Consider the following 23,171-nt stretch of genomic DNA (forward strand, 5'->3'; position numbering starts at 1 on the left):
CTACTCAGACAGCTGCTGAAACAATTGGTTTGCATAACCAAAGAATTTCTGCACAAACTGTCAGAAACCGTCTCAGGGAAGCTCAACTGCATGCTCGTCGTCCTCATCGGGGTCTTAACCTGACTCCAGATCGTCGCCGTAACAGACTTGAGTGGGCAAATGCTCACATTCGATGGCGTCTGGCACGTTGGAGAGGTGTTCTCTTCACGGATGAATCTCGGTTTACATTGTTCAGGGCAGATGGCAGACAGCGTGTGTGGCGTCGTGTGGGTGAGCGCTTTGCTGATGTCAATGTTGTGGATCGAGTGGCCCATGGTGGTGGTGGGGTTATGGTATGGGCAGGCATCTGTTATGGACGAAGAACACAGGTGCATTTTATTGATGGCATTTTGAATGCACAGAGATACCGTGATGAGATCCTGAGGCCCATTGTTGTGCCATACATCCATGAACATCACCTCATGTTTCAGCAAGATAATGCACGGCCCCATGTTGCAAGGATCTGTACACAATTCTTGGAAGCTGAAAATGTCCCAGTTCTTGCATGGCCAGCATACTCACCGGACATGTCACCCATTGAGCATGTTTGGGATGTGCTTGACCGGCGTATACGACAGCGCGTACCAGTTCCCACTAATATCCAGCAACTTCGCACAGCCATTGAAGAGGAGTGGACCAACATTCCACAGGCCACAATTGACAATCTGATAAACTCTATGCGAAGAAGATGTGTTGCACTGCATGAGGCAAATGGTGGTCACACCAGATACTGACTGGTTCTGAGTCCCCAGACCCTCAATAAAGCAAAAACTGCACATTTCAGGGTGGCCTTTTATTGTGGACAGTCTAAGGTACACCTATGCACTAATCATGGTGTCTGATGAGCATCTTGATGTGGCACACCTGTGAGGTGGGATGGATTGTCTCAGCAAAGCAAAAGTGCTCACTATCACACATTTAGACAGATTTATGAACAATGTTTGAGAGAAATGGTAATATTGTGTATCTGGAATGAATTTTAGATCTTTGAGTCCATCTCATGACAAATGGGAGCAAAAACAAAAGTGTTGCGTTTATATTTTTGTTGAGTGTAATAAAAAAGCCCAAACTTCCAGTTTCAGCCTTAAACAAAAAAATGCTTTTCAAATGTTTCTTTTCAAGCCTTTACAGGGCCACCAATAAGCTACCTGGGCCCCAGTCACGAAGGGGGCCCAAAGAGGCCACCAACAACATCTACAGATGACAAACGTTTTTTTGAAGGTGACAACATTATTGTTTTGGAAAGTACAAATGCTAATGCTAACCCCGTCTTGTGAAAATGAAATTGTTTTTATTATTTTTTTTTTTATTTTGATGAGAGCAGAGTCAAAATGTCTGAATTGCATCTTCGTTGGACCAAAATTGCTCTTAACACGACATGAAAGTAGGGCTGTCAAAAAGTCCCTAAAACATTACTGATTTTAGGATATGTAGAGCTCTGGAGACACAACATATCAGCAGATTTTACCTAATGGGATAAACAATATGTTTATGTTAACCAGCTTTAGCTAACCAGCTTCAACATTAGCCATTAATTTAATCTGAACAAACTTTTTTTTTTTTTTTAATGCAGCCGGTTTAGACGACCCAGGAGACCACATCATCATTTGAAGTCTGTCGTTATTAGAATATTTATGGTATGTGTTTAAGTATGAGCTGTGCTGTCATTTACATTCATCAGCTCCTGGAGCTCAGAAGTGGCCTGTGACAGTGCAGACAGCTGGCGTGACAGAAGGTGCCGAAGTGGGGAGTGAAACAAATCGCCTTCATTTTCTTGGAGCGCAACCTCTTCGGGGAACAACGTCAAACGATACACCGACTGGGAGCGCGACTAATCTTCGAGACTGGAAAATAACGACTCACACGAGAGCCGGTGAAGCAAAGTTGGAAAAAATGCGCCAGTGTTTTGCCATCCTGGGCAACATTTTCAATACCCCTCAAATAATGTTGCGTTGAGGAAAATGACTGTAAGTAGTTTTTGTCCTGAGACACAGCAAGCAAAGAAATTATGGATTCAAACTTAGAGGAAAAAGAACAAAAAAGCAGTCCTTCAACATGCCTTGCCCTAAGCCTACAAGCCTCTGAGTTGTGTTGTGTTTTTTTTTTTACAGAGCACTTTGAACTTCAGACACACATATGAAGCAACTGGAGAGCACTGCAATGGGATCAGTCAAACCAGTTGAACAATGGAGCGTTGAGTTCCCCACACAAGTGTAAAAGTCTCTTTCATCTTATGGCTGCAATGCCCACAATATGCTGTCTTGAATGAAGTGCACTCTGGCAGAAAGAGAACAAAGAGACTCATTTAAAAAGAAAAGATGGAAGACAAGTGCGAGTTCGCAATTTGGGGGCATTCAAAGCAATGAGACAACGTTCGCATGAATGAGGAGCTAATTACTATACTATAAGATGCCTGTAAGTGTGTGATGGTCAGAGTGTGTTTATCTGACTAGAATCAACCGACTTGTAATTAAAATGAAGTTGTGGATTTCTCTCCCCAGCCTGCACAGATGAAAAACCTGTGGATTTGAGGTATACACATGACTAAAAACAACCAAGATGATGGTCCCACAGAGGCTTACTCGGCGTGTAATTGTGAAACACTCCAATGGTACAGTGCCTCCGAGCATGTTTACTCTAAAGAGGGGCGAAAAAAAGGGAAAAGAAATAACAGAGGCTGTTGAGAAAGTAGCTGCTTAAGTGAAAACGACTGTTCCAATCCCATAAATAACTCTTAAAGTCTCCAGACTGCAAACAAAACGGCAGTAGATAAATGGTGTGATAATGGAGACGACTTTGCCTCGAGGTATGGAAAGAAAAGAATCAGCAAAAAAATATGAAGAGGTTTGGTCGGTTTGGTGAGTGAACAGGTTTTCCTTTCCTGAAGCGGGAACATCTTCCTCCTTCGGTTGGACGTTTTTATAAAGAGCTGCATTATTCACGCGTCTAAAAAGCTGTCAAAGGCGTGTGCACTGTGTTTTATAAATGATAAAATCCAAACGAGCAAATTCACAGTGGCTCAGGGGGGCCTCTGACTGGAGGAGAACTTATCTGATCTTCACGGCGAGGCGGAGGTGGGCCTCCAGAGTCTCGTTTCCCCCCCTACTTCTCCATTATATGCTCTGCCAGCCAAAGAGATATTGTGTTCGGTGACAAATGTGAGAGGAGCGCTAGGGCGCAGACAGTGCGGGGGAGGTCCCCTCCATTTACCCCCCCATCCCTTTCTACCTACCCTTCCCCCTTCCCACGATCCAGAGCTGCTGCCGCCGCGTCCTCTCTGATAACCATAATTGTGTTTTAAAGCCCCTGATTAAATTTCGCAGTCTCGAATGATATTGTTTTGCGATGAATCCTTATGAAAAACGCTTCACATTAGGAGATTATGGAAGCTGCAGAGGTGCTGGAGGAGGTGGAGGCGGAGATGGCACGACTTTTTTTCCACTTCTATAGCTTCAATTGATGCTAAATGAATCCCTGGCATCACTACTCTTCTTTTCCTGCTCCTCCACCTACTTTTGCTCTGCCCGTCTGTCACTTTTCTAGTCTGTATCGCAAAGATGCACTTTCTTCTTTGGTAAAGTTCCATCATTCAGCCACAGACTTACAGGTTACATCGCAAACGTATTTAGTAAAAGTCAGAAACCTATTCTTAAAGCCTCTTAAAACCAAAACTGTACTGTCGTAAATTATTATTCTTACCCATTAAAGACATAATTTCGAGAGGCTTTTAGAAGAAAAACTTTATAAAGGTGACTGTCTGTGTCATCACTCAATCCTAGTTTAAGTTTCCCATTGGAATGGTACAGTACCTCATGGGGGGGGCGGCAGAATTTCTTTTTCTTTTTAGAGGTGACACAAAATGCAATCAGGGCGAATGAGAAGCCGGCAAATTCAATAATGGAAGCGAATGAAAATGGAACTGGAGACTCTGCACTTAAGGCGGTATGGGCTCACAGCCCTAATAAGCCCCCTCTTCTGTCACCGCTTCCCTGCATCTAAATTAACCAGAGGCCCTCCAATCAGCGCAGGCAAACAAAAGAGCCAGCCAAAGAGATGAGAGCGCTGCTGAATGCTAATCAAGCTAACAAACGGCAGCAGTGGACGCCAATGAGTAACACTAAAGTGGAAGTATCTGCTGGTCGGGAGGGACAGGCAGAGAATGTAGTAATGACTAAGTTTTAGGAGTTTGTTCAGAAGTTACATTGAAATATGCATACTGGCTAGTTCCTACTATTTCAGGGCTTTTTTAAATCTGAAGTTATAGTTCACATTTGGTTTCAAATGAGACACAAACAGAAGTGTACTCAAAGAACGGGTTCAACCCATTGGCCTTACTCGTCAACGACAGCAAATAGATCCAGCCAATCACAAAAAAGCAGGGAGGAACTCCCTGACGATGATGAACTCCATTGCAAATATAAAATATGAAGTCTGACACGCTTCCACTTCCTTTCAGTCGATTAACACAACAAGCTAAAAAAAAAAACAAGTACTTTCTACCAGTCAGGAGTTTTTGGAGTTTTAATACTGAGTTTTTAATAGGTCTCAGTGACCCAGAGGTCAAAGAACTCACTCATCAAATAAATTGCAAGGTTCAGTCTCCGGGAAACAAACAAGCACAGAACTGCTGCCCCATGTTGTTTTTGTAGAACACAAGTGATGGGTTGTTTTACAGTGGAGTTACCCTGACAGGCAGTCCACTGGCTGCTCTGCTGTTGTGCTGGAAATAGTGTTTTGTTACAATTGCCCAAAACCACACACAAATTTAGAGGGTACTATGAATGGACCATTGGGGAGGCATCAAGACAGTAAAACTGCTGAGCTGCTTCGATCATAACTTGAAATGTAGTCTTTTATCAAAAGTCCACTCTTGGATCAAGAAATCACAGCTTAAATGTGTGTGTGTGTGTGTGTGTGTGTGTGTGTGTGTGTGTGTGTGTGTGTGTGTGTGTGTGCGCGCACTTGAACACCTGTACTGCCAAGCACACACATGCATAGAGCTCGTTGAACAAGTTATTTTGTAATTTAAAATGGGCCTTATTACACATTTTCACAGAGCAAAATACTTAAAAAGAGCCAGAAGCAGAGCTAAACCTCTGCATTAAAATTGACACTTACAATGGGCTAAATGGGCAATTTGTCATTTTCTGGCACAGAGCTCGAGCACTCATCTCTCCAGTCGGGTAATTTAAGCCACATGGACACAGACACACACCCAAGCAAATCAACTGTGACTAGCAAATTGCCTCCATCTGGTTCTACAGTGTATTTAGAGTGAAGCGGTCCTGTGCCACTTCCTGACTCAACCTTTAGACTTCTGATGCTCAGGACAACAGTATTCATTGGTGATGTTCTTTTGGGCTGCTCTGACACTCAAATGGTTTAGCAGTCGGGAGTGGCAGATAAAACAGACAGAGGGATACTAAGCAAGACATCAGAACAATGTCTTCAAATAGCACCAATGTCAAAGTAAGTTGCCTGGGAGCTAAGACCTCAAAGCATTCAAAAAAATTCTAGTGTCAGGGGGGGTGAGCCCCATGACTCAGGAAGAACAGGAATATTGACTCAACATCAATGTAATATGTCCCTTTAAAGAGGAGAAGAGCATTGTTGAGAAAATTAAAAACAAGTTGCATTTGACGAATGGAAGCGGCGCTTATCTCTCCCGCCGAAAAATTAACTGTGCTCTAATGAGCAAGTCTGATGATGTCACGGCTATTTAGTGTGGATATATTATGCAGGGTTTCTAGGAACTGTAGAAAGGAAATGTAATCATTTTGCTCAACCAGAACCCAATTTTCCTCCAAACAGAGTGCAGGAGTTTGAGCTTATGTTTGTTGCCATTTTCAATTCTAGAGTTTTATAGTTGTTCACTTTTTTAGACATTCACATATTAATTTGTAATTTGACGGTAATTATAGATTTCTACTGGAACATGGGTCTAAGTTGTTGACTTTATAATGACTACTGTGAATGTTTCAGGTTTCACCCTTTCCATCTCTGTAATCATGGTTAGACATTAGAAACAGGACTGGGGAGTTGTTTAAAGAAGTTTGGGACAATGTAGTACAGAGAAGCGGAGGCTGTTTTTTCTGCACAAGCGCCACTGTTCGGTGCAGCTTCGTTAGCCGGGGTCAGCCGTCACGAACCTGCAGAACACAGACTGTCAGCCATTGGATGTGAGCCCTTACATCAAAGAATGGAGCACAGGGCAGGAGTCTCACCACCCTGGGGGACTATTACCATTCCATTAGAGATCATTTTGCCCTCTTTCCAGACGTGCCACAACCACTAATAGACAGAAAACCCTGAGCCCCGTGGGTCTTGTTGTCAGAGGGTTTAAAAACAGAAAAATCTACCTTACAGCTGACAGGTAAAACTGAGCAGACATGAGATTACACTGACTTCTAGTATGAAAAAGAAAGGGAAAATGACAGTATACTAGTATAATAATGGGACTGTATACTGTCCCATTATGTGTTTGCATGTAGCCTTTTAAATCACTGAAACAGCCTTTTTTGTGTCCTCCATTTGCCCAATAACTTGGCTGTCTGAACTCCCATTGACATGCGATATTATATTTTTCACTGTTTTAGTATCTGTATATAGATTTTGTTGTAAAACAGACGATTTGACATGAAATTGCGTCATAGAAACGTCTGTGCAGATGAGCAGATTTCATAAATCTGGAGTGTGTTTTTATTTCCAAAAAGGAATGCGGCTGCTGTGGTATTTCAACATAAAAAAAAACAAAAAAAAACAAAACGGGGTACAGATGAAAGAAAAAAAGCAAAACTTTATTTCACAAGCAGACTGAAGGGCTCTCTCGCTTTGCACATCCACAACTGCAGCATTTTCTGGACTAGCAAAGCAGCGTTTGAAGCTGGGAGATATGTTTTAATCATTTGCCGCCTTAATGATGACACTGCATTCATTATTAATGGGCCCCATCCCTCTACTCTCCCTCTTCTTCATAACAGTCCAGAGTCGGACTGGGTATTAGCATTAGCCGCTTTTGCTTCTATTTGATCTTGCTGTAATTACACCGCTTTTTGGAGATCACACCAAACGCCTTATGTGAAATAAAGTGGCCTTGGAAGACAGTTTTTACATCTATAGACATTCCCATCACAATCACTGTGGTTTCCTTTACCTCCCTCTTCTGTTTCACCAGCGAGGATTTGCTCTTTTCTCACACACACACACACACACCAGTCAAATGGAAGAGTTCAATGCAAGTTGGGAATGGAAGCACACGTGGATGCATAAAAAGGCAACATTAGTCAGGTGTCTTCATGTGGTGCTGCAGGATTCTCTTCTCAGGTGTGCGGCTCTTTTATCAAATAAGCAGAGGGTATAATATCTTTGATGTGCTGGATCTTTATACTCCCCACTGAAGGGATTTACTGTATGGATCGAATTCAGCCTTTATGACACTTTTGAATTGAACACTTAAGAAGTAAAGTTGGTTAACTCTCGGTAGGGAGAAGATCTCACTTCCAAAGAGACTTTTTTTTACATTCCTTGTTTCTAATAAAATTCAATATTTGCTTAAGACTATTGGTGTAGCAGAACAGAACCATTTTAAAACCATGCCTTTCTATACATATTGACTCTGTCGCTGATAGCAGTGTGATCAGGTTACATATCTTTAGATTCCCTCCTGTGATCACTGCGATTCTCTTTCCTCACAATGAGAAATCCTGATCCAGCAAGGAGTGACTATGGAAATGAGAAAGTGCTTAGAATGCTAAAACAATAGTCATGCTCTAAAAATGAAGATGCACATGGGGTTAATTATAATGAAGTCTATTAATCAATCCCTCTCAGCAGCTGCACTAGCAGCAACTGCTGTTGGTAATTTGGCCTAAATGCATTCAAAAATTCTGATGAAAAAACCTCGCAATTAGCAAGACAGCCATGGTGAATTACTAGCTCTAAATTAGGGGAAGATTGGGTCGTTGCCAGGCTGGGTAGTGTCATGACCGCCCCCAGAGAGCCTCAAGTAAGCATAGTAGGTGATAAAGGTGAAAAAATCATAGATGAAAAAAACAGGGGGATGCTTAACTTTCTGCACACGAGCATTAGCGGGGCACCGTTGCCAGATGGGAAGTTGGAGTCAGAGCTCTCTTTGGGGCACATTGAGCCATTTGGCACCAACCCAAATGAGGAATTTCACAGGGTAGAAATAACAACGTCAGATAAAGCTCCCTAACAAAGCAAAACTTGAGCAAAGAAAGGATATATAAGCCATTTCATACATCAGCTCATCAGTTTTGAGAGGCACATGGTGAGCAATATCATCACTGCGGCGCAGCATGGGGTAATTAGCACTGCACAGTCTAGTGAGGCACGTCATGTGTACGCACACTCATGTGGCTGTCGACGCATGTGTTGTGTATATGTGTTTGGGGTTATTAAGGCTTACAAGAGCTGCGGGGGCATTGCAGGGTGAGGCTGAACATGTTGTTATCAGAGGGGGGGTTTCTTGAACATAGATTATTATAACCTTGTTACTATAAAGACAGCTGCATGCATGCAGATTTCACGGCTAAATTGAATTCCAGGCTTTTTGTTGGCTCCCAACTCTATCCACAAAGGGATAGAGTTGCAGTGAAGCTGTTGTTTAATGTATTGTCTGCAGTGGGAAATGCTGGAGATATTCGCACTCGCGTGCAGCGCACATGCCTACGTACATCCCCTCAGGAGACGATGCTAGGCTACAGAATGAATTACAAATAAGTACATTTCATCATACAGGAATTCAAGCAAATGTGCTTGGGTAGCTTCATTGTTAGGAAGGCAGAATCCTCCTTCTAGCTTAATTGTGAGCTTATTAAATTGAAACAATTCTCTGTAAGTTCCTTTTTGTGCCAAGCAGAGGAGTGGAGGGAATCAAGAGGAACAGCACTGTTCCATATGCATGGTTGGATCGGGCTTAATTGCAGCATAGGGGCACACTGAGATCAGATGGTATGGACTAAAGGCTTGCAATGTGAGGCACCCAGCCTGAATACGTGCTAAAAGCGGAAGTGTGTGGAGTGTCAGCCAGACAGGCAGGGGGCAGCTGGACTCACAGCGGTGAAGTTGGGGTAAATTCTGCCTCTGAGGATCAACACTGTCTGAAAAAGTTTCTTGAAATAAGAAAGAGTTTGAAGATGTAGATTATGCATTGTGGGCATAAATAATGCAAGTGCTACCTTATTGTAACCAGAAAGACTCTTTTTGAAGATACTCATAGATCTTGTTTATGCAACCATTCCTTCAAGTGAAGAAAAAACATCCAGCCTTTACACAAAATGTACTTTATGATGGCGGGATTTTGGCCTTTTGGTCATTCGATAAAGCATGGAAAAAGAGGTTTGATAACAGAAGCATGGGTTCATCTATGAAGGACACTGATCATGCAGCACAGTCCCCTCAAAGGAAACAGAATACCTTTCGAGGAAGGGTGAGCTGGTTCTAATGAAATCAAAGAAAAGATCACCAATGACTGTCGTTTGTGATCCTACTTTGGAGTTGGCTGGCAGAAAACAAAGCTATCATTGGTAGTTTTGGACTAATAGGAACACACTAGTCATGACAGAAAACAGCTATAATGCATCAGAGAGGCACAGAGGTCCACTTACTTCTTTTTACACATAAGGCTGGTCCCAGAGGAAGGCGCCCTACTGCTTTATCAGCTTAGGGTGTCAGCATGCCCTTAAAACTTCCAGGAGTCCTTTATTGTCCTGTTCAGACTCCATAAAACGTTGCTTATTACACTAAATCTGTCATGTGGTTTAATATGGATCACCATTTGATCCCCCAGCATCAATCACAAAAAACTCTACGGCAAAGTCAATGGCACAAAAGCCCAAGATGAATTCGTGCTGTCACCTTTCTGAGTACGTATTGGTTTTCTCTTCTACCGTATGGATGCCTAGGGTTTTATAATGCTTGCTGTAATTTCCTGTATTTGTGTTTCAATCTGGGAAAAGCCAAAAGTCAGAACTGCAAGAGTGTATCACACTAATATTAGATTGCGTCCTCTGTGAATAGCATGGATAGATGTAGGATGAATGGCCGTGCCCACAGGAGAGCGGTGTAAAGCGGACGTATCGATGCCAGATAAGAAGCCTCTGGCTACATACAGAATACAGCCGGGTGGTCCTGGTGGCTTGGCAGTGTAGGACACACACCACATGAATCCATGGTGGAATTCAGCCCAGTTGGGTACTGCTCCTTGTTGTAAGCTCTGGCAAGCTCTCCTGAAAAATGATGCCATGAAACTTATCTTAATGCTGGTACATGTAGCATGTTTTTAATCGTCATGTGCCTAATAAAAAATGTACTTCCGATGCCTCTGTTTGATAACATTCTCAGGAGAATTGGCAGATTCTCCAGAGTTTGTTTTTGTTTTTTTTGGCTGTACTTTGGAGGAGATGTGTGTTGGAAAGGATTTTCCCCTTTGGACATCGTGAGATTCTCCAAAAGATTAAGCTCCATTCCTGCTGGAGGAACAGTACGCCTTCCCAGTTTTTCTGCGCTGAAGCAATCCAGGAATTTGTCTCTAAAACCAGCTCTAAAACACAATCAATTTGCAATGAGTTTACATGGGGTTGTGTTTTCTCCTTCTCCATGGCATGTCTCCATGGATTATAGACCAACCAATGAAACCTAAACTTAGTCACATGTACTTCACCTCTCACCAAATCTGGACCAAATACAAGACAGGAGTACCGGGAAGAGACTCAAAAGGCTTTTTTTTACATTACGGCTTTGTCTCAAAGGAGTTAAAAAATAGAGTTATTAAATTATGCAAGGTGAATGGATACAAAATCATTATAGTTCAAATCAAAGTCCCATATAATCTTTGTTCCGTCTAACAATATCTAACAATAATAATAATCTAACAATATTCAAGACAGTGATAATGCCGTGTAGAAACTTTTAAAGACATCACATTCTTTCATTCAAGCTCTTGTCAGCAGGGACTAAACAAACAGGACCTACATGGTTGCGACATATTCAAGTGGGAGGATACAACAAGGTACTTATTACGATGCAAACAAAAGAATCAAATCTGCTGCACATTGCTACGCCAATAGTTCAAACATTCAACTCTTCCCCGAAGAGTTGGCACGGTCTCAAACAGCCTCGGACAACATCATCATTCTTGGAGTTCTTTCATGGCCTTCAGCTCATATCCCATCTTCTGTCTGTTTACCATCGTCCCCGTCATTCCAGACAGTACGCCATCAAATAGAGCAAGAAAAACAAATGCCGCAAAAGTGAAAGAGTGAGTCTCAGACTGAACTCAACAGCTTCCACTCAGATTGTATGTGACAGCTGTCCCTCAGCAAGTGCTTTCACGGCGACGACCTATGTTTCTCACCCGGAGCGATGGTAATTTCGCCGCCAAGACGGAAGAAAAAAAGGCAGCACCTGACTCCTGACGTGCTGGAAAAAGTGAACCTTTTAGCAGGCAGTCTGCCATTGTATCTGTGAGAATTAGATGTATTACACGTACGGCTAATGGTGCTCTCTATGGAGCAGTGAAAAGAGATGTGATTCAGTTGGAAGTTAGTAAAGCAGTTACTTTACAAGAAGAGCTTCCAGCCTGGATCAGATGTTTGCCTCTATTTTTCTGACTGGAGTTGGAGGGTCACTCCACCGTTAGGTAACTCCAAAAGGGCAAAGATTAACTGATGCTGAGGCCATGACTCAACGATTGGACATTATGAAAGATTTGACACAGACATGAGCTGTACTTTACAAATGAAATCCCCTTTCATTTGTTTCATTTGCCCTTTTTTTAAAAAAAAAGGAAAAACAACAATATAACAGCTTCCAAAGATGTAACCATGAAAGACAGTAATTTTTGTGTGTAAACAAAACATTTGATGAAACAGAAAACAGGACTTTTCGCAGACATTTGATCCCTCGACACAAAAAACCAAATGATTAATTTGCCAGGGTGGTGGGTACATGACTTTAAAAGTTGAGCTCCAATTTTGTCACTTAATTAAAAAGGCTTTATATGTGGGTGTAACACAAGTCAAACACAAGCATTTATGGTGCAGGAAATGAGAGTTGTGGGAGGTAAAAATAGGTTTTCAGATGGCTTACAAATATTGCTGTAACATCTATGTGATGTGGTGCTGTATATATGAGTGCAAAATGTGCTTTATCAACCTCATGAAAGTGCAAGAGATAAAACTGGCATGTGGGTTTTTCAGCAGTTCATTAAAAATCTCGACGCACACACAATCATTCATACCTGTGAGGTTGCGTAGGCCGAGCTGCCTCAGGCCGTAGTACCCGTCCCGCCTGTAGTTAAGGAAGATCGCCAAAGAGTAGTGACGCTCGTACAGCTTTGTGCCTCGAATGATGCGTAGATTCTCCAGAGGCAGGTAGTCGAATTGGTTGAGAGCCACCAACACGTAGCCGGTCACTTCTCTGATTGACTGCATGGGGAAACAAAGAGACCAGCATGTTGATACACATTCATTTGTTACAGGGTTCAATAACATAATATAGCAGCTCTTAACTTAAGATCATTCTTTCTAGAAATCCAACTAAACACTTTAATAACAGTCCAAGGCAACAGTGATGAGAAAGAGCTTCCTTCAAACAGGCAGATAGCTTCTAGCAGAGTTTTTCTAAACTAATTGAATTGTCTTAGTTGCCAAAATCAAGTATTGTTTTTTGAAAGAAGTGTCCAACATAAATGTTCCCCGAAAAAATCAAAGGAAATAAAAGGAAAAAAAATGCAGCAAGGCGGGCTTCTGCAATTTACATATTTGCCTCCACTCTTCAGTTTTCAGGTACGAAATGCCTCTCTGCTGCCATTCCTGCCTCATGGAACCCTCTCAAAGGCTGTGATTCATTCCTCTCCTTTTCTGTGCACAGAGCATGTTATTTGCATTTTGAAATGTCAAGCTCATGAAAATTTGGACATACAGTCTAGTGTGATTAAAATGTCAGCCCAATTGCAGACTGATTACATGTCTCTCGTGATTACAGCTGGTCTTTAAGGCTTGAAAATCCATCATACTGGGGATTGCAACACCGTTAAAACCAATCATTTCAATTCCGAATACAGCATGTGTGCAGCTGTATGTTGTACATAAAAGGCACTGAAACATTGAGACAGATAGTTATTGGCTGTAAGCCTGGCAGAAATAAAACAGTCCTAAACGCCTTGCTTAAAAGCATGGTACATCTCAACAAGGTGCCTCAATCGTGCTTCAGATGAACTTCTTAAAAATTACAAAAAATAATCAGTCTGATTACCTTTACCTTTGCTATGCACTTGATGAAGGAAATTAATTCCACTGCAAGATCAGGATGGAGGTTAGGGCCACGACAAGCTTTTGAATTTCGTAACATTTGAATCCTAATTCTTCAGCAAAGTGTTTCATTGTCATTGTCGGGTCATCCCGACCAACACCAAGGCAAACATTTACAGAGTGGAAGGGCGACTATTGTCATGACACGACCAGATAAAACAAGAAAGCTGAGAAACAACTTCTTTTGGCTGACAGCGTTTTCAGTGGATCTGGCAGTGGATCACAACAGCATCATTTGCCAAATAATGAAACTTAGCTTATGTGCATGAATAAAACAAAGCTTTTTGCCTTGTTGCAACAGCTCCATCTCCATGGCAATGCAATATTCATCGGAGTCACTCAAACAACAGCATGAGCATACTTCTACCCATGCACTTGAACACATACAACAGCTGTTAAATGCACCACTAACACATTTTCACCACCGCCACTGTCAAGCCAAATTAGAAGTGGGGGGAACAGATCTGATTTCAAGGTACTGACTTATAAGACGGCATCGTTTGCAGCAGGGCACATTGTTTATTCGCGTGGCTTCATCTTTTTTTCATTATGGGGAATCAAGTCTTTCATTGAATTTATTTTCTCTCCATTATTCCCAAATGATGGTATGCACATGGTCGACAATGGCTTGTTTACATGTGTGAGCCAGAGGTATCAGGATGGTAGTGTGAAAGGTGCAAAGCACGATGTTATTAGTCCTAAAGTGTTCAGGTTTTCCAGGACAGGTGCCAAAACTCAACCAGAAAACACTCCACTTGTGCGTAATAAAGGATATGATCCCTGACAGGCTTCCCACTTTGTAATACAATACTGCTCGGGGCCATTGGAACCCTAAACACCAAAGTGCAAAAAATGTTCTACTTGCAGCTGGCTGCCAAAGCCAAAGATACCCCATCACTGGTTTTTACAGCAAGCCGCAAAAGAAACATCTTAATAACAGGGGACCGGGCAAGATGATTGGTTAGCAGGGAGGGAACAGAATAAGTAATGCGAGGTTGAATTGGCTACTGAACCCATTGAAACCCTAGTTGAGACTTACAGTAAGGACCTAGCATGTCGAGTTTCTGCTATTCAGGATAATAGCAGGTAGCATAGATTAGCTTCTATATCGAGCACTTGGCAAACATGCGCACCTGCCAGGTTGGCCTATTGTAGCAGTAACACAATGAGGAGGAAATAGACTGAAGGTGCTTATTAGCAAGATAACAGCGTGTCAATCACCTGAGCAGAAAAGGAACAACATAATGAAAGAGCAGAAGAATCCATTGCAGCTGAGGCTTTGATTAGCATACTTATTGTACAAAAGGACTGCTGTTGCGAGGTAATGTGCTGTCTGTCAAACCCCCCTGCTGGAATCATTCTCTGTCAAATATGTAGGTTGAATTTGCGGGAAAGTTGGCAACTTGCTCAACTTCATGCAACTTGTGACTCAGCCTCGGCACCAAAAAAAAAAGGCTCTATTCTCCAAGGCGGGCTTCTTGATCTGACCCCGTGGTTGGAACTTGTGCCTTTAAGTTGTATTTTGACCTTGTGTTTACAGCTGAGGGGCCCGGGTAGTCTCAAAAAAGCTAGGCCTTGCTATCCATCGAACCTTCGGGTGCCTGCCATGGGTGCAATGACTCATTTTAGGGGAAGGATTTTTGCTCTGCCAGACCCTGACCCAGCTGTGGGCGCGCACTGGGCTGCTGGCAGACTCAACAGTGCCTCCACTGTGCCCTCGTCTCCCTGGCAGCCTCCGGGACCCTCTGGCGAAAGCAAAGAAAAACTGTTTCCCTGTTGCCTAGCAACCGCAGAAAAGCCTTGCAGCGGGATCGAGTTAGAGCAAAAAGGGAGAGAGGATCAAGACGAAAGAAAAAAAAAAGACTTGAAGGATTTTTTGTTGTAATTTAACTAATTAAATTAAGGGATTATTTTTGCCCTGTGTAAGTCATTTTCTTTGGCTTTGACACTTTTTATTTCCTTCTGTTATATAATTTTTCTTTCACGAAAGTTTTCTAGATCAATATTTTTCTGTGTCGAAGGAAGCAGTCGAAGAGGATGAAGGTCCAGAGGGGAAGTAAACAAAAGCACCTGCATTTCCCCTCCTGCCACGTCAACTGTGCTCAGTTTCCCACAACACAAACACAGAAGCCCAAGGACGCTCGACTTGGAGAAGCTGCCCCCTTCGCTGCCGCCATGAAGCTAATGTGTTGAGACCTAACAAGGTAGACAGATGAAATGATGCTTTACCACTTGTATCCTCTCTGAAAGAAAACAACCCTTAACAAGGTGAGTGGGAGGGCTAATTCGTAGCAACGAGGTGCATGAACGCTGGAGCGCTCACAAACATCTTCTTCTTTTCATCCTCTCATGGAATCAACCTCTCGCTCCTGAGGAACGACGAGCATGATTCAAAAAGAGAACCAGGCGCGCAAATCTTTAAGGCGTCTGGCACAAGTCCAGGTCATTATTTTACATCTTTTGATCCAAGCTTGATTCCAAAGGATCAGAGTGTTCTTCTGCTGAGAAAGCCACAAAGGGTTTGTTAAGATTATTTGCCGTTTCTTTTTTTCTCTGTTACTCTCACACACACAAACAGGCCCCTTAGATATTCCAATAACCCCCACCTACGCTCCAACAGAAACACACCACCACAGGGCACAGACAAGACTAAGGTCAGATACCCATGATGCATTGCAAGTTGAACATTTCCTCTAGCGCTTTTCGCCATCAATCGCAGGCAATTAGCTGCCTAGCACGGAGCTCTCAGTCAAACAGAATCCTCCGTAGGTTCCGACAGGCTTCTTGCCTCTCTGCTTTTTTCGGAATATCCTTGAGGCGAAAAACCGGAATTTCACATGTTGGTAAATTGCTTTTTGCATCTCTGGGATGCGTTGCGTCAAGGCGAAGGGAAAAAAGGAGCCAAAAGTGCTTTATTTCCCCCCTACAAAAATAATCAGGAGAGAAGGCGGCTGTGGCTGTCTTGGAAACAGAAAGTACTTGATATTACAGCTGAGAGTTGCGGCGCTCAGGCACCTGTAACCCCCCTCCAGATATGTGGAAGTGTTTGCAGTGTTTCGCAGTATGGAAACACACTCACAGAGACTTGGAAGGCGTTCTATCTGAATGCAAGCCAGTATTGAAAACACCAACAATTGTCCTGCATAGTAAACACTTTTCTCAGTGAATGAATCTGCTCTGCTGATGCTTCACACTATTGTGTGTCCTACTCTTGCAACAATTGATAAAAAGAACAGACGAAGAGATTAAAATAGGACAAAATTAAGCAACTACGTCTTCCTTAGAAGTCAAACATCTTCTAATTTAATCTCTTATACTACCTAAAAGACACTTATATGAGCTAATGTACCAACCTGCTCTGTGTTTAAAGGCTAATTGCCTCCATTTCTACCCTTTTTTTTTTATTCACTCAGCAGATACTATGGAAACCTTTCCAAAGCAGTTAGTTGATTTGCATACAAATTTCCCTATTTTACCTCTTCCCAAGAATCGCCTTTGGGCTTCAACCAAGATTCTGAGAAAAACGCTGCGTAAGAGAATTTAATGGGCAGAATGAAGAGAATTCAATGAACATGAATATTGTCTCTGCACACTCTCCATCTGGATACATGTATATAACATTTATTATTGAACTGAATTTTCACCTTTCTGACACTAACATAACTGGAACGGTTCATTTGAACTCCTCTCCCCCCTCGTGCTGTGTTCCATTGGTCAAGGTCAACACATTCAAATTTGCAAAGGGTTGGGAAAAGCTCACATGCGACGCAATGAAATCTGATGTATTGACTATTACGAGACTGCTCTGCTCAGGAAAAAAAAAATGTATGTATGTATGGAAGCCAGGGGCAGCCATGGGAGTGCATGCATTTTTAATTCACACATGACAGCCAATTATGGTGAATCATGTTTTTTTCATGGCAGTGAACAGTATTGACTAAATGCAGACTGGACTTGTGTTTTCACCTATCCTCAAGCTGCAAAACTGGCATGATTGTTTTAAAGGAAAACAATGACGGCAACATGTTTTATTTTAACATCATTACCAAGTCACCTAATGAGGGGATATATTTGGGGGAGGAGAATCTATGACAAGAAGCTTCAGCAATTTGTGACGCTTGTTAAGGAAAGATTTATAATTTTCTGTGGTCCCATACTATTCCAGACTTGTAAATAAAACTGATTGCATGGTGAATATTCATCCTGGGTTCTTCTCTCCTCAGATTTAATCTAGTCTGGTCTGTCATTGTGCCAGCGTCGCCTTCATCAACCTAACACGTTTAGAATAGACTCTTCAACAACACCAGCAGGGCCAAACAGCTGGATCACTCCTCCCTTTGTTACCTCCTTATAATGAGGTATTCAAGTCGCGCTCATGAGAAAACAACATTTCTAAAACTTAAAGACAACGAGGTAATTCATTAAATCTCGTGCGAAAAAGCAAACAAGAGCCGTGCAGATGCAACATGATGAGACCGGTTTCACATTTGGAGATAACGACAGCGTTAAGTTGTAATCTTCTTGTAACAGGGCTTCAAATAACGCGTCATATTGCTTATTATTATATCATACGGTGTAGTATTGTATTGTTCTGTATCGTGTCCTACTGTATTATATCGTGTCATGTCTGTCCATATCATAACGTAACATGCCCAATGCTGCTGTATCACATCTCTCTGTGTTGCATCTTCTCTTCTCATGCTTTCATATCATATTGTATCGTATGGCATCAAATCATTATTTCCTTACGAAAAGGTACTTCTAATAGGCTACATTTCTTTTTCTAACTGAAGTTTAGAATATTTTTAATCGTGTATCAAGCCATTAAAATACTAAGATGTTTACAAATGTTTCCCCAAATCTGGATTTATATGTATTCTTTATAATTCTGATGACTGCATGTTGCCCTTTGACATGCTTCATTTCGCAGCCTTCTGGAAGCACTTTGTAACTCGGATTTCAAAAAGTTTTCATTGAATGAAAGAAACCCCGTCAAAAATAATAAATAAAGAAGTAGAACAAAAGAAGTTTAGGGTTAGGAGGTGCATGAGTAGAAGGGAGAGAGAAGGAAGTGGAGCACAGAGGAGATATATTTCAAAGCATAATTAATAGTGCACCTGTTCCTGTCATCTGGATGAGTGAGAGTGTAAATGAGGTGGATGGAGAGAGAAGGAGCCAAAGCAGGGAAAGGAAGGGAGGGGAAGGTTCTGCAAAGAGAAGGAGGAAAGGAAGGAGGAAAAAGGCATCATGCAGGGAAAAAAAAGTGTAATGACACCATTATAAAATACAAGAGATGGGACACATATTATGGTGATTATGGCTCATTTCCATACATATAGAGCACCCTGCCAGTGAGTCAAGGAGAGTGCAGCGGCGCATGTTACTGGCAAGACTGCCGTCTCTCAACAGTTTGATGCGACCGTGGCACAGGCGGAATCTGACTCCTCCACACGGCGGCAAAGTCAATGGGCGGGCAGGGACCTGTTTACCAATTCGCTTCAATGAGCTCTGTAAGAGGAGCATGCACTCCTTCACCTCCCGCAACTGTTTGGCTGCTAAATATGCCGAGAGCACTCGGGTGTGACATTCAAGATTTTTGAGGAATCCAGGAAAGAAAATAAATAAATCAAGGCCTTTGAGAGGAGGACTATTGACTCTGAAATGAATGAAAACCCAGCTGCATAAAAAGTCATTCAGTGCATTTATTTGTGCAGAAGTTTTGGAGAGCTTCCTCTACGTGAAACATCCGAGGTCTGATTTCACATCCATGGGGTATCCCTGTGAGTCTGTCCACATCAAACATGGCCAAGGGCGATTGTTTGGAACAGACAGAGAGCTGTTTTATTTGGACAACAAAGAAATCTCTCGAAGGTGTTGCAGCTTCTTCACCTGCACACTTGAGCATATAGTTGTTTGGGGTAGTGGGAGGGAGGAGGGCACTGCAGCCCCCTTAAGTCAGGTACAATTAAAACAATCAGCTTCTAAAAAACGTCCAACTTATATTTCCCCATGTTACAGGATATGTAGTTGTAGTACGCTGATGTGTTCTTGTCTGTTTACGAGATATTTCTCTAGAATTCATCATTTGACTGTTTAAATAACTCTAAAACTACTTCAGAGATAGGAAGTTAGGGGGTGATAACTTGTGCAAGATGTGGTAAATTAACCTGCTACAAGTGCAATTCCCTCAATAAAAACAAACAAACATTGTTACACTTAATTAAAAAAATGGATTTCTAAATGCAATGCGGTGTTAAACAGCTTCCTCCCATGTGGGGTCACAGTTAGTCAAGTTGCCACGAGACGAAGTGAAGGGCAAGTTTTCAGATTCACAAACTGACACGTTTCAGTTTCCACACTTTGAGTCAGTGTTGACTTTGGGATGACACAGCTGTGTGCGTGTGTGTGAGTGTCTGTGTGTGTGTGTTTGTGTGTGTGTATCAAGGGGTGTGCCATCAGCAGCAGCTGTGCTACTGGCTTTCGGCGTTGATATTTATCGTCTCCGACAGCCCGACAATCTCATATAAGCCTGTTTCACGAGCGGCGTCCATGAGGCGTCTGCGTTGTCAAGACAAATTTACATTAAAGACCCTCACTCGGAAATTAAAAATTACCAAGGGGGGGGGGGGTTGCGGCACATTAGCAGGACAGACTTAAACAATGACAGTGCAGTACAGTATCTGATCCCTAAGCCACAATGAAAACACGAATACATAACTCATGAGGGGAAGCTGTTGTATCATCCCAGCAACAGTCGAATGGCATATATCGCATTATGCTGTAGCCTTTGGGGACACTACATAATGCAGTTAGGTGACAAAGCCAGTACATGTCAGCCACAGGCTTGGAAGCAACTATGGATCGGGGGAAAAGTAAGGAGCATGTTTTCTCCTATTGCACCTAGCTCCTATATCTCACATTTAAAACCCTCATTATTCATGGTCAGGCCAGCTTCGGACTGAGAGTCTGTGAGCTGGCAGGATGCCTGACAGGAGGGGCAAAACTGCTGAACGATTCCCGTCTCCCCCCCCCAATCCCTGAAGAGTCCAGGTGGAGGAGAAGAGAAGGGGGAGCGAAGTGGTCTCTGAGGCCCAATGTCAGTTCACTCCACCGGGGAGGAAAAGGTGCTTACCACCTCGTCTGAGTGATTGATGATTGGGCCCGGTGCAGAGGTAGGATGCAGCCATAGGTAGACAATGAAAGGCTGTGATTTTATAACACATTTATGTCAAGGGGGAAGAAGACAAAAAAACACAGGAATACATGCTGTGGAAGGTTGTGAATGTGTGGAAGCTAAATCGCAGCTCCAAGTAATGATTAAGTCATAAATGGGACGTCCAACACATAAATCATCCTTTGCCTCACGCAGAGCACGAAACAAACAAAAACTAACGGATGGACAACAAAGGACAAACTTTCTTTTCTCCACACACCAGTTCTTTGTCTTGAATCTAAAAGTCAATCCTCGTGTTTGCCTCTTTTTTTTTTTAGCTGTAAAGATGTAAGATGATAGATACAATTTATTTATTTTTTTCATCAGTGAGGACACAAATTAAACTAGAAGAACTTGAGTTGAGTTTTCCAGACTGAAGAGTACAACTCAAGGATTGTACACATGTTCAAAAAATGTCAGAGCCTCTTGCTGTTACATTTATTGTTTGGGAAACATTACACACTCAGTTAAATGCTAAGATCGCATACAAGAATTGGTCAAAAGCCAGTGGAGTTTCTTCTGGGTACTTCCTTGTCCTTGAAAACATTTTGTTTCAAAAGCGAGACAGTTACCAAATCAGCTACTCTTGCTTTCCCAACTGACCTTTCTTACAAATAAATTCTTTTATGCTACAATTCGCAAACAATTCCTTACAAACAAAACAATAAGTCTCTCCAATTGAAAGAGTTCAACTCCGTTTTTCTTTCCTTCGTGCACCAAACTGTAGATTTCATAAACACTAAATATATTCAGGCCAGGTAGGCAGGCAGCTGTGGGACTGATTACAACAGTGCCAGATTTGATCTGTCTCGTCTCTTCATAAAGTGTGTGAGTATGTAGTGTGTGTGTTCTGGTTAGGGAGGGTAGTTGTCTGCCATTTTTCCTCATTTCTGAATCGATGGCAGTGACTTCAACAGCAGCTTCAAAGCACACCACACTAAACTACTTTATTACTCTGGAATTAAATTGCCCTAATCTAAGATGGATGGCGTGATTTGTGGGTACACCCTTTGTGTGTATGTCTACATGTACACATCTGTGTGTCTGCGTGTGAATAATTTAATATGGGCATGTTACAGGTGCATCACTGCCTGACAAGTTAAGTATGTTTTTAGAAGTGGTTGAGTGCCAATATAATTCAATCTGGCAATTTAATGAATTATGAGATTGCAAACATGTCAAACGACACTTAACGAGATGGCTATATTCCATTCTGCCCATTACAAGTCAGCATATGAGTCCAAATGAATGTAAAGGACACAATCAACTTTTTCAGCACTTGCACTAACAAAAACAGAGAAACGTATGAACCCTGAAATAAGCCAGGCACACAAAGCTATCATCAGTTACATAATGCACACATATCATACACATCCACTCACACATTCAGGATGTAAAATGTTCCTGAGGAAGCCAATCTGTTGCTTCTACACGGCACAGCAGCAGAAGCTTGATGTGGGGCGTGTTCTCAAGCCAGCTGCAGGAGCTAGATATTTAAAAAGGGAGTCAGGAGAAACAATTAACACTCCCATACATTAATCTGCCACTGAGATAGGCTTTTAAAATCTGAAAGGGGACGAAGGGGGAAGCCTGGGTGTTGTAAATGGTAGAATAAATATAAGACTATCATGCACACATTGTGCAAATGCAACACTGAAACTTGACAGAAAGGAATTCAACTTCTGGGAGGAATGCTCAAATGCAAAAAATGTTTTATAAATCACAGCGAGTCACGGAATCTTTAGAAAAAAAACGTCATAAAAATGCAAATATGAATTCACAATATATCCTGAAGCTATGATGTAGAGCCTTCAAACAGGCATGTGATCTCAGAGCACGGTTACACAACAACTCCTGAGCACAGCCAGATACTATTTTTATTTTTTTTTAGTCTCATGGTTTTGTCTCAGTGTTCCTATTCGTAGGTTAGCAGCAAGTTCATAAGTAGTGTGAGACAAGGTTGGAACAAGATAAAGTCAATTATTCATTTTGCAGTGAGATGTTGTTGTTCGGCTTGGCCTCACCTTCTCCGTGCCGGAGTGTGAGACTCTTGTTACCACTGTCAGTGTTTTTCAGGGGGAGCCATAAGAAAAACAACAGCTCGTCTTGAAAAATGATTCAAGAAGACAACATGGCAGACATACAGGCAGTCTGTCACAAATATTCATACAAGCCAAAGTAAGCCATACACTAAAGCTGTGCAGAGCGCTGAAAGGTCACATGGAATCTGAATGTAAAGTTAAAATATTAACTTGATCTGATTCCTTATACATGTTGGCTAACATAAAAAACACTAACCTTTTTAAAGTGTGTTGATTTCAGATTATGCATCACAGTTGTTTTAAAACTTGTGTTGAACTTTAATGTTTGCTATCAGTGCAGCTTATGATTCTCCTTTCAATGAGTTGGACTCGATGGCGAGCCAAAAATAAAGGTTCTCAAGGATTTAGCTGAAACATCTTGTCAGATTACCTACCAATAAAAAAAAAAAGATGTCCCACAGGGATCTGTTCTGGGCCTGATGAAACACTGTACGGTGGCCTGGGCGGGAAAAAAATGGTTACGTTTCTTACAGTCTCTCGAAA

At 42.1% G+C, this 23,171-nt stretch overlaps 1 protein-coding gene across 2 annotated transcripts in view; it reads right to left on the bottom strand.

The window, feature by feature from the left end:
* LOC306818340 (receptor tyrosine-protein kinase erbB-4-like) overlaps positions 1 to 23,171 on the bottom strand; it is a 212,555-nt gene that overhangs the window by 72,226 nt on the left and 117,158 nt on the right. For both annotated transcript variants that reach the window (XM_079335888.1, XM_079335889.1), the window contains one exon: positions 12,302 to 12,488. In XM_079335888.1, the coding sequence (XP_079192014.1) occupies positions 12,302 to 12,488 (187 nt within the window). The remainder of the gene's footprint in view (positions 1 to 12,301; positions 12,489 to 23,171) is intronic.

The sequence above is a fragment of the Symphodus melops genome (genome assembly GCF_947650265.1).
Source record: "Symphodus melops genome assembly, chromosome: 23".
NCBI classification, from domain to species: domain Eukaryota; kingdom Metazoa; phylum Chordata; class Actinopteri; order Labriformes; family Labridae; genus Symphodus; species Symphodus melops.